This window comes from Acipenser ruthenus, chromosome 1 (assembly GCF_902713425.1).
Source record: "Acipenser ruthenus chromosome 1, fAciRut3.2 maternal haplotype, whole genome shotgun sequence".
NCBI classification, from domain to species: domain Eukaryota; kingdom Metazoa; phylum Chordata; class Actinopteri; order Acipenseriformes; family Acipenseridae; genus Acipenser; species Acipenser ruthenus.
The window spans coordinates 20,765,691-20,778,057 of record NC_081189.1 but is presented as its reverse complement, the minus strand read 5'-3'; the positions used below and the strand labels follow the sequence as shown (position 1 = coordinate 20,778,057).

At 37.3% G+C, this 12,367-nt stretch overlaps 1 protein-coding gene across 2 annotated transcripts in view; it reads right to left on the bottom strand.

Annotated features, from left to right (window-relative positions):
* LOC117973179 (tyrosine-protein kinase Fer-like) overlaps window positions 1–12,367 on the bottom strand; it is a 96,719-nt gene that overhangs the window by 61,835 nt on the left and 22,517 nt on the right. Inside the window, exons 5-8 of one of the 2 annotated variants that reach the window (XM_059021219.1) lie at window positions 7,058–7,078; window positions 4,746–4,929; window positions 2,285–2,422; window positions 1,648–1,767 (exon numbers count right to left, since the gene is read on the bottom strand). In XM_059021219.1, the coding sequence (XP_058877202.1) occupies window positions 1,648–1,767; window positions 2,285–2,422; window positions 4,746–4,929; window positions 7,058–7,078 (463 nt within the window). The remainder of the gene's footprint in view (window positions 1–1,647; window positions 1,768–2,284; window positions 2,423–4,745; window positions 4,930–7,057; window positions 7,079–12,367) is intronic. The other variant, XM_059021225.1, reaches the window with a different exon arrangement.

Sequence of the window (12,367 nt, the reverse complement as noted above, 5' to 3'; positions counted from 1 at the left end):
GTAAGCGTGTCCCAGCTGACATACCTTAAAACAGCCAGTATCATGTCTCCTGTATAGAAGTTATAAAAACACCTGTAAGATGTATTGGACCTTACTGTGTTGTTTCATATCTTCCCGGATTACCTGAAATAACATTCAGTACTTCATCGGAATTATGAACTGCTTTGGGCAACTCTGACCTATCCCGGCTTGGTGGCACTGTTTACATCTTTGGCTGCAGTTCCAGAATCAGTTTTGTCGTTCTCTCTGTTCAGGTAATAGCACCCAAGAGTTCCCCTCTAGCTAATTTTTACAAACAGTAGCTGCGGCTACATTCTGCCTGGTTTCACATGGAGCAGTGTATGCTGTGGATGTGTCTCCCGATGACACCGATTGTAATACAAGCTCTTGCTCACAATAGGTGTAATCTGGGTTGCAACTAATGAATGAACTTAATGGCTTATTAGTTTTAGACAGGTTTTATTTTTGTATTTTTAGGCACTATTAAAACGTAATTTTTCAATTCTGTAAAATGCCTACTGCAATAGTGACTGTATAGCATACATCAAATACCAAGCCCGTTCTGGTTGTGACCCGAGGTCAGTTCGGTTATCATCTCGTTCTCTGTTCCTATCCAGAAACCTGGTCATTCCAGCATTTTGCGTAGCCTATGTATTCATTTATTCATTGTTTTTTTCTTTTTTTTTTTTTTAACGGTAACATTACTGTACTGTACTTATCCTTAACTGTGTTCAGGACCGTGGAGCAAATGTTTTCAAAATGCTGCTAGCACTGCAGTTTTGTTGTATTATTTTGAAGAAGAACAACAAATTTGATGGACCTGGACCAAGAAGGAAATGTAGTGCCTTCTTTAAATGCAGCATTCTCTACATACATGCTGTTTTTAATTTGCGAACATCGAATTCCTATGCACAATAAGCTAAAATTGAATTCCTGTGCATGCCTCTGGTATACAGATATTGGGTGCCATCATGGGAAGCACGATTCGACATGACTGCATAATTTTTAAATTGTTCTGATGGCTACCACCTCCAATTCGTACAGGGATTTTTTTCTCTCTTTTTACCTGCCAACTCAGCCCCATGATAGATCTGTTATAATCCCCATCATGACTTGAAACAGAGAGATACAAAATGTACGTCGGGGGTTGAATTTGAATAAAACAAAGTCTCTCGGTTATTTTCATTTATTTTGTCAAACACCTGTTCCTCTACAAGTATTATAGTTTATCAGACCTTCTTAGTTTTAGTTTAAGTGTCAAAAACAAACTACAAAATGTGTACATTTTAAATAATCACTGCTATGATATTGAATTTGTTCTGCATTTGTTAATTTGCCATTACTCTCATAAAAATGTATTTTGGATAAAAAAAATTGCTGTATCTCCCACTCTTTCTGACAACTTTACAGATTTGAAAAGATTGTACAGAATAATGACAGCACAGTATGCATTACCAACGTGCATCACTGGGCACACAATTGCAGACTTAGATAACATATTGCTAAGTAATGCAGGCTACACCCCAAGACACAGGTCTGCCAGTACCTATGGGCCACTTGAATAATGAAGTTCAGCACAATGGCTCTGAAAACTAGTAGGACATTTTGCACTTGGTATGTAATGTTAACTTAATATTGTAAACTTACATTGCTTGTAAACTATCAGCTGTTAAATTATTCCACAAGATCTCATTTGCGTGAAGGTTTTCGGCTTCTTCCAACAGAGAAACATCAAATTCCACGCTTGGTTCCTTAACTTCGGGTGATCTGTTTAAAAAAAAAAAAAAAAGTGTTTGCTATGTATACAAACTATAGGCTTTTTTCTTGATCCAGTCTACTGAATGTAAATAAACTTATCTTATTGTTATGTTTTTTCTTTCTTTTTTGGAACAAACATATTTGTATTTTTACATGTTTAGGCATGTCATTCTAAATTAAGTTGCACTGCTGTGCTTATCAACACAGTCTCTTAAAGCAGTGTGATAAAGGTATACAAAGCGCAAGAGGCGAGAAGTATTAGTAAAACTAGTGCAAACACACACTCCTGCCAAAAATGATCAAAACTATCAAAAAAAGTTGAAAACAGTAGAAAGCCATTTATTAAATCTTATCTCACTGGCAACGGAAAGTGCTACTGTCATCAGTGCTACACACTCAATAATCACATCATTTATAGTACACTACCAAGTCTCCTACAGGTGTATGTGTTTCAATCCATTACAGTGTCATAGTAATCCTTTGTGGCTGTTAATAATTATTTCATTATTTAAGTGAAGCAACTCACCTGTGAACTTCAATAAAATTGTCATACTCTGAAGAAGGGTCAATCTGTTCTAGAGAGGTGTGTATGTCTGCATGAAGCTTAACTATTTCATCTGTTACAAAACTGGTGATCTGGCTATATTCTTCCAAAATTCCTTTCCTGAAAGAAAGAAAAATAAAGAATGATAAAACATGACAAAGGTATAGTCCAACAATAGAAATTAGCACTAGAACCATCATTTCTGTTTTTACAAAGCCCTTGAGTGCCCTCTGCTGTACACTATTTAGAAATAAAATTAGCAGTAATCCTAAGGGAAACTGCCATATATATATATATATATCTATATATATCTATATCTATATATACATATATATCTATATATATATATATATATATATATATATATATATATATATATATTGTAGTTAAGGGTTAAGATTATTAAGATAAGGGTTAAACTCAGATTACACATTAGGATATGCGGCCCGTGATAAGTTTGATTGCGCACCTTTGCAATAGGACATTGATTTAACAATAGCACAAGGAGGTTAAGTGACTTGCTCAGGGTCACACAGTGAGTCAGTCAGTAGCAGAGGTGGGATTTGAACCGGTGACCTTTTGGTTACAAGTCCTGGTTAGGACCACACTGTACTCAGTCTTAATCACACAGTAACGTGTATTTCAATGAACATGGTTTACCTATTCTAAATTCGTAATTATGACCAGTATACATAATATTGTGTACTGTAAACAATTTAAATTTTACAACATATTCATATTATGATAAGAATTCTTAAGTCGCACATTTAAAAATGTCCAAATATTGAAACTTGTGTGAACATATCTGAATGTTACTATACATTTGTTGCGTGTCAAAGGGGGAACAGTGACATTTTCAAACTGAAACTGAAAACAAAACATGCTAAATAAAATGACTGGTAGCAGTCTGAATGTGTAGCTGCATGTATGATTTGATTGTGCTGCTGCTCTCCCCTTGTGATTTGAAAATATAAAGGATCTGCTGTAAAAAGAATATTAAAATGCATGTTGGTGATTCATTGCTTTGTTTTACATTACTGTGGTGCGACAAGACAGGGCCATTAAATTAAACCTCCCTATATAAAAGCAGAACTGTCCCTCTCTGTGACAAGGAACTTTCTAATAGTCAGTGACTGATACAATAAGGAAATCTGTCCATTAGTATTTGGATTATAAGGTGAAACTTAATATAAGAACAGTTTATGAGTTGAATTGTTTCATTTTCAAAAACTCATGAGGGGATGAACAGGTGACCAGGGCCTGCTGAAACCCACCCACATATTAAAATAGGCTCAAGGGGTATGACTTAAATGCAGTTTGATATTTGTAAAATTTGACTTATATTGGCTCCTTCACGTGCACGCTATAAAACGTTTTGTTCATAAACAAATAACAATAATACCGTTTATTAAGCTAAGGGGCATATTTTCAAAGCTTTCCCCCAGTCTTTAATTAACTTCTATTTTTTGAAGAGACAAAAACCTATTGGCTTTACAAAACAAGTAAAAAACATCAAAGTAACATAATTGGAGGTATTTTAAGCACTTTCAGGTTGTCTGTTTCTCAGTTTTGTACATTACTGTTGATTTTTCATCTTTTAAAAAACAATACACGTTAATTAAAGACCGGAGAACGCTTTGAAAATATGACCTGAAGTGTTTTACTAAACAGAGACAAACTCATGCTTGCGTTCTGAAGTTATACAAATTCTGCACTGGTCTGCAGTTTAAGATGGTAGAGAAAGCTTTCCGATATGATTGTGTTATTGGCATACATCCCCTGCCATGCATTTATTAAGAAATTAGAGCCATCAGTATCAAGAAAGAACAGATTGCCATCTACATCCAACATCAGAATATGTACAACCATGTCCCAAAAACATGCAAAAAAATGTACTAAGCAAGCCTCGTAATTTCATAAGCAGTTCTCTAGCTACAGTAATGACATACCCGCTATATACCTGGGGATTATAATATATAGCCTAGTATTGATACAAATTGTTGAGTGACAAAGCAGATTACACAAATTGAAAGTGGGAAGACTGAATGCTGATTTACACCAAGTTTGTTTTTATTTGCATGCATTGTAAAATAGTGTAAACATGCAAACATATATATTACATAAACTGTAGTAAGAATACACTGTTAACTACAGATTTCTTGTGTTCCTGCAAAAATGGAACAGAAATAAGGCTGCACTTTTGCCCTGATGCTGCTATCCTCGCTATCAGTTTAGTTGCGTGTTTACAGTAATTTAATTAATATCTTTTGGTAACAGTGGAAACTTCAAAAACACGCACAAATACATGAGGCATCTGTGCAATGTGTGAAAATAAACTGAACATTTTGTACGGCAGTGGATGGCAAACCCATGCATACTTACTGTAAACAGACACAGACATGCGATTGTGTATATCTTACAGATAAAACGAGAGAGATCTTACAGTGCTCTAATCATTTCTTCCTGCATCTTCTGCAAGGAGTCCAGTAGCTGAGGAAGAATAGCGTCGTAATACCGCTCCTGGTGTAGCTGGGCCCCCTTCACTGCTAGCACATATTGGTTATGGAGATTGTGGAGTTTCATTGTTGCCTTGTCATACCGGTCTCTGGCCTTTTCAGGTTCCTTGCCTGTGAAAATAAAGAGTTTAAAAAGGACATGAATCAACAAGACTTATCTGAAAAATGCCCTTTAAAAAAAAACATATTTTTTCTTTTTAATACAGTAATACTGGACACCTATATTTGCCCAATTGAATTTCCTGCTCACATTTGCATTTCTTAAACTTAGGTATTACATGTATGCTTTCCATACTACACATAATATATCATGGACATGGGCTCAGTACACTGCATATTAAATTCCCCAAAGACTATAATCTTTCCCGGTTCCCACCTCATTATAACACTGCTCTTTTTTCAAAGTTCTCTAGAAGTTATTACAACTAGAATGGAAAGCTTTGTTTTGGGGAAAACAAAAAATAAAGATATAAATAGTTGCAAAATGAAAAGCATTTAAAAGTTCTAACATTTAAATTTCCCAGGCTGCTGGAGCATAAGAAGGCATGTGGGACTTTTCTCTTCAATGACATGTCTTGCTCTTGTGTCTTAAGGCCACTAGGGTTACTAAATTCCATTCACTCACATTTTAGTTTACTATGATCACTGTTGCTTGGCTGCAAGAGTTGTTTTCTTTTGCTGGCATTAATACAGATCTCCTCCAGCAGAAAGTATTTTTTCAGGATACAGTATTCCATAACCATGATGTTTACATAGTCCTTGCCAAAAAAACAGTCAGCTTATTTGGTCATATGATTGAGTTGGCATGACCTACTTTTCCCAGCATTTAAGAATGTGTACTATGGTTATTAAGACAATGCCATCTGTTTATCACTGCACTTGAATGAGAATCACTGTGATGGGACTACCCATTCTTTATAAAACAATCAATCAATCTCACTGAGGCACAGCAGCATACAAATCCTGCTCATATCTCCAGAGAAATGTGCTTAGTGGTCTCCCAGTGGACATTAGTCCACATCACATAACCAACTCAAAATGTGTCTGTCTCTGCTTGAGAGATCCCCATGACTACATGTAGGTATATAGTACATGTTTCATATAAACCAAAAAGACTGTAAAACCTTCCTTCTCTAGCCCAGACTCTAAATGGGTTTTCTTTCAGCATTACCTAGTCATCATTTGTAAAATGTCTAAGCTTTAAGTGATACAATACATTCATATATATATGAGTCTCTGTAAGTCGCCTTGGATAAAGGCGTCTGCTAAATAAACAAATAATCATAAATTGATGTGTTTGTCCAGTTAGTATTTCAAAAGACAAGTGTGTGTTAAATAGATAGAATAGCTATAGTAATGTAACAAATGTTATATTTCCATGAAATGACCCAAAAGACTTCTTACAAAGTTTTTCAAAGTTTGTACACAAGCAGGCCATGCAATAAGCACAATCAAAGCGATTGGCAAAAAGTCTCACTTCTTGAAAAATAAGTTTCTGCCAGGATATACAGTAACAGATTCTTGCTGTGACTCAGCAATGTATACTGTAAATAGTACCAACACATGAAACTTGTGTTCTATGCCTACAATAACTCGCGAGACTTTGAAAGTTGTAGATAACACTACTTGCACTCAAGGCTCCAATCGTCCTTATTAAGCGTATAAACAGGATGTCCACTTTCAACAAACATTTCAATGCTGTTATAAGCTTAGTGATGTATGAATGTCAGCACAGAAACTGAATTAGTAAATCCAGCCATGGTAAAGATAAAGAGCAACTATTACAACACAAATCAATGAATACCTCATTGAAATTTGGTTCTGTGTCTTTAAGCTAACGTTAAACATTTAATAACTTTAACACTGTTGCACCACAAAATGTTTTTATATGAACCAAAGTGTGCATCTGTGGTATTGCAGATTGTTTGTTTTTTACTATGCGACATCATTTGTCATAAATTGATTGTACTGATTAGTACGGTTTTAAGTTATTGTTAATCTGCTAAAGTTTGATCATTTTTAGTGACAGGCCTTTACTTAAACAAGCATGACACATGCCAGAATAAGTCAGTACAAGTTATGCATGCAGAAAGACATGAATTTACAATGTTTGTATTACTATGAATTAAAAGGCTATTCATATATGTAACAAACATGCAACAATCATATATTACTTTTTTCCCCCCTAAAAACAACAACAACAACATTAACTGGTCACAGGCAATCACATTAAACTTACCTGGAGCATTTAGAAGTACATCTGCTTATTTAAGAGTAACAGACAAAGGATGTTAATTATTTTGGGGAAAAAATTAAGGACATGTGATGGTTCTAAGCAGTTAACGCAGAAATAATTATATTTGTGTGTTACCCACGCAGAACCATTATGTTTTGTTTACATTAAAAACAATTAACGTTTTTTTAAAACTGAAAATGTTACCTTAAATAAAGCAACATGAAAATAGTTGTAACAGTAACAAGTAACAGCAGGGGTGCAAGTAGCAATGTACAGTGGTTTGCAGAAGTATTCACCACCCTGCAAAGTTTTCACATTTTGTTGGCACCTGAGCGTACTCCACAACGCTTTCAAATTAGACTTTACATGTAGAATCTACACAAACTACTCCACATTGATAAAGTTAAAAATGCATATAGAATATAAATAAGTAAGATTTACACAGAAAAACAGATTAAATCTCAGTTGCATAAGTATTCGACACCTTTGCTACTGCAGCCCTAAATCAGTTCAGGTGCAAATGATTTGGTTTCAGCCTGTGTGTACTCAAAGTGGTTTAACTTGTAGATCATTTCCCTCAGGTATATAAAGACTTTCAAGCTGCAACTCACATAGTGATCCAACAAAGCAACCATGAAGACCAAGGAGCTTTCGAAACAAGTCAGGGATAAAGTGGTACAGAGGCACAGAGACACAGTGAAGTCCATCATTAAGAAGTGGAAGATGCATCATACCACCCAGAAACTACACAGATCAGGTCGCCCTCCAAAACTGAGCAGCCAGACAAGCAGGAAACTGGTTCGGGATGTCACTCTGAAGCCAACAATGACCTTGAGAGATCCGCAAAGAGATCTGGGAGTCAGTGTTCACACATCAACAATAAGCCAGTCCCTACAAAAAGCTGACCTGTATGGACGGGTGGCAAGAAAGAAGCCATTACTCAAAAATCCTCATCTTAAAGCACGTATGGAGTTTGCGAAAAAGCATGTAGATGATACTGAAGACAAGTGGAAAAAGCCAAAGCCACACTGGAGTGGTTGAACGAGAATAAAATTAGTGTTCTTGAGTGGCCCAGTCAAAGTCCTGACTTGAATCCAATCGAAAATTTATGGCGAGACTTGAAGATTGTAGTCCATCGACGATCCCCAACAAACTTATCAGAACTGGAGCAATTTTCCCGTGAAGAATGGGCAAAAATGTCACCATCCTACTGTGCAAAGCTAGTAACCTATCCAAAAAGACTCATAGCAGTAAATGCTGCAAAAGGTGCTTCTACCAAGTACTGATTTAAGGGGCTTGTAACAGGGGAGGTCTGTGCTGACTGTCTGGCGCATGCAGGGTACTGCAGGAAGAGGGCAACAGCCTCGTAGATCCGCCTGTCAGTCATGGTAGTGACATGGAGAGGTGAGGAAGAGGGTGTGTTGGATTTCCCTCTCTCTGAGTGGCTGAGAGGCAGGTCTTTGGGGATTGCTCACCCTATAAGATAACGCTCTGGTGTTCCCTCAGCCTGCCCCTCTAAGACGAAACAAGCCAGCTGGGGGAAGCCCTGCTGCCGGAATGAGCACAGCCGGAGAAGAACGAGCACACCAAATAATTAAAAAGGAATTTTTAGGAGCGGAGAAAAATTTGGGCAGAACCCCGAATAATACGAGCAGGTTGAGGGAATAGGTGAGCATAGGACGGAGACCCAGGCCGTATGGATAGCGACGGTCGGGGTAATGCTGCCGAGTACATCACCTTTATTTTGTAGTTTTATTACTGTGTTTTTATTTTCCCTTTTTCTTTCGCCTTTTGTTTTCATTATTCTTTTGAGCACCTGTGAGTGCGAAAGCATTGGACTGTACCTGTATTGGTATTACTGTGGATCTGACTACCGTTGTCGGTATTCAGGCCACAGACAACAGTGCCCTCTGCGGGCTAAGGAGAAAATAACTCCAACTCAAAGAAAATAATAAAACTGGGCACCAGTGCGGTGTTTCAAATAAACCTTCTGCCTCCCGTGTGTCAGTGAATTGCCCACCACCCTTCCACAGGGCTGAATACTTATGCAACCACTAAATTTAATTTTGTACATTTTCTTTGCAAGTTTTGCTGACATTTAACCTCCTCTTCATATAACAGTGTTCAGTTTAACTACTACAGCTTTGAATAAAAAAAGTTTGTTTGAGAAACTGTGTATACATTATTTGTAATTCAATAAAATGTGACATTATTGGTAGGGGGTGAATACTTCTGCACACCACTGTACATACCTACCTAGCAATGCGATAGCTTTAGAAATGGAGTTTTTTTAGCATAACTTAAACTCGACTGGGAGAATTTCATTTTGATAGAACTCTCTATGTCTAAATTATAAGATCATAATTCTCAAACTTCTTTCCAGCATAATTTAACCATGTAGTACTAAAAATAACTTGAAAAAACCTTCAATGTTTTATAATGTGAGAGGATATTACATTATGTGGAGATCATAATATGAATCTGACAGACACAATCTACACTAGGTCTAACTGTATGTAACCTAGGAGCCCTCCCAAGGAGATTATGTTTATACCAAAAGGCATTCAGAAGATCTTAGCCCACAATTTTCTCATCTGCTACATCAAACATGGAACTTTTCCAAGTTACAAAATCAAGAAAACCACCTATTCTTATGCCTTGTGCCATCTGCTCAACTCAATCTGTGGCCATGGTCGGATGGCCTTGATTTCCATCAGCGCCTGGAGCTTTACAGCAAACATGACAGTGCTCGCCGGATCACACCAAATCACAGAGATTCACTGTGACACAATCATTATGTTAAATGAAGGCACAACAGAATATTATGTTCTTTTTTGGTTAAAAACTAAACTACATTCACTGTACTCTCAGCTAATCCCCCTGCCCTTGGTATGTCATTGTCAAAGCGTTTCCCCTTTAGCAGTTTGTTTGTAAAGTGTCAATTGCATACAGTGGCTCTCAAAAGTATTCACCCCCCTTGGACTTTTCCACATTTTATTGTGTTACAACATGGAATCAAAATGGATTTAATTAGGAGTTTTTGCCACTGATCAACACAAAAAAGTCCATAATGTCAAAGTGAAAAATAAAATCTACAAATTGTTCTAAATTAATTACAAATATAAAACAGAAAATAATTAATTGCATAAGTATTCACCCCCTTTGCTATGACACACCTAAAATAAGCTCTGGTGCAAGCAATTGTCTTTAGAAGTCACATAATTAGTTGAATGGAGTCCACCTGTGTGGAATTAAGGTGTTTCACATGATTTCAGGTTAAATACACCTGTCTCTGGGAGGTCCCACAGTTGGTTAGTACATTTCCTAACAAAAACTACATCATGAAGACGAAGGAACATTCAAAGCAAATCCGGCATTAGGTTCTTCAAAAGCACCAATCAGGGGTAGGATATAAGAACATTTCCAAGGCATTGAATATCCCCCGGAGCACAGTAAAGTCCATTATTAAGAAATGGAGAGAATATGGCACAACTGTGAATCTGTCTAGAACAGGCCGTCCTCAAAAACTATCCAGGCGAGAAGGGCACTAGTCAGGGAGGCCACCAAGAGGCCTATGGCAACTCTAAAGGAGTTACAGTCTTCCATGGCTGAGCTGGAGGAGACTATGCATACGGCAACAATAGCTCGGGTGCTTCACAAAACTGGCCTTTATGGGAGAGTGGCAAAAAGAAAGCCATTGTTGAAAAAAACTCACATCAAATCTTGGTTAGAGTTTGCCAGAACGCATGTGGGAGACTCTGAGACCAAGTGGAAGAAGATTCTATGGTCTGATGAGACCAAAATAGAGCTTTTTGGCCTCAACACTAAGCACTATGTTTGGCGCAAGACTAACACCGCACTTCATCCTGAGAACACCATCTCTACCGTGAAGCATGGTGGTGGCAGCATCATGCTATGGGGATGCTTCTCTGCATCAGGGCCTGGAAAGCTCGTGAAGCTAGGGGGCAAAATGGATGCAGCAAAGTACAGAGAAATCCTGGAGGAAAACCTGCTGAAGTCTGCAAGAGACCTGGGACTTGGGAGAAGATTCATCTTCCAGCAGGACAATGACCCCAAACATACAGCCAAAGCCACACTGGAGTGGCTTAAAAACAAAAAGGTCAATGTCCTGGAGTGGCCCAGTCAAAGCCCGGACCTTAATCCAATTGAGAATATGTGGAAAGAGTTGAAAATTGCTGTTCACCAAAGGTCCCCATCCAACTTGACGAAGCTTGAGCAACTTTGCAAAGAAGAATGGGCAAAAATTGCAGTGCCCAGATGTGCAAAGCTGGTAGAGACTTATCCAAATATACTCATGGCTATAATTGCTGCCAAAGGTGCCTCTACCAAATATTGACTCAAGGGGGTAAATACTTATGCAATCAATTATTTTCTGTTTTGTATTTGTAATTAATTTAGAACAATTTGTAGATTTTATTTTCCACTTTGACATTATGGACTTTTTTTGTGTTGATCAGTGGCAAAAACTCCTAATTAAATCCATTTTGATTCCATGTTGTAACACAATAAAATGTGAAAAAGTCCAAGGGGGGTGAATACTTTTGAGAGTCACTGTATTTACTTAAAACCATTCTCTTTGTTCTCCCATTTTCAAACTAATAAGTCGGCAGGCTAATTACCGTCAATGTCCAGTGCTGACATGATTTTCTGTTTGTTAGGTATGTGAAATGATATCCTGTATAGTTCAATGACAGGAGATTTCCAGTAAAATACTTTTAAAAAAAAAATCAAAACAGAACCTGTAAAACCTCTGGATTATGATGGAACGCACCAGGTCACATTACAGCTGCAGTGCTCCACTGTGTCATTAATCATAATTAATTGGTCTACGTTTATCCTATTCTTCATTGTTTAGCCACCCATAATAAGCAGATCTAACTGTCCACTTCACTTCGTTTACACTGACCAAAGGAAATGCTAGCTTTAAAGACACAAGCTCCCCGTAATGGAAAACCCCTCTTTACTCGACATCACTCAGTTAGCTACATAGGCATGCTTCTGCTTCGACTGTACTTGAGGGGTGTTAAAAAAAACACATCAAATGTATTATAGCTCAGGAAGCAAACAGAAATGAAAAAATCAATGGTGTTTGTTAATACAGTTCGTAATATGGCTGCATACCATAAATTTTTCTAACTTCTGGTTTTTGTGGTTCAAGCTATAAAGAATGCTTCTAAAAATGGCCTCAGCCAATCATAATGTCAGAGCTGTGAGAAAGTGTTACCAAAAGGCAACAAAAAGGGTTAGCCTGTAATCAACTACTATTCTGCATAAAGAACATATTTCCTAAAG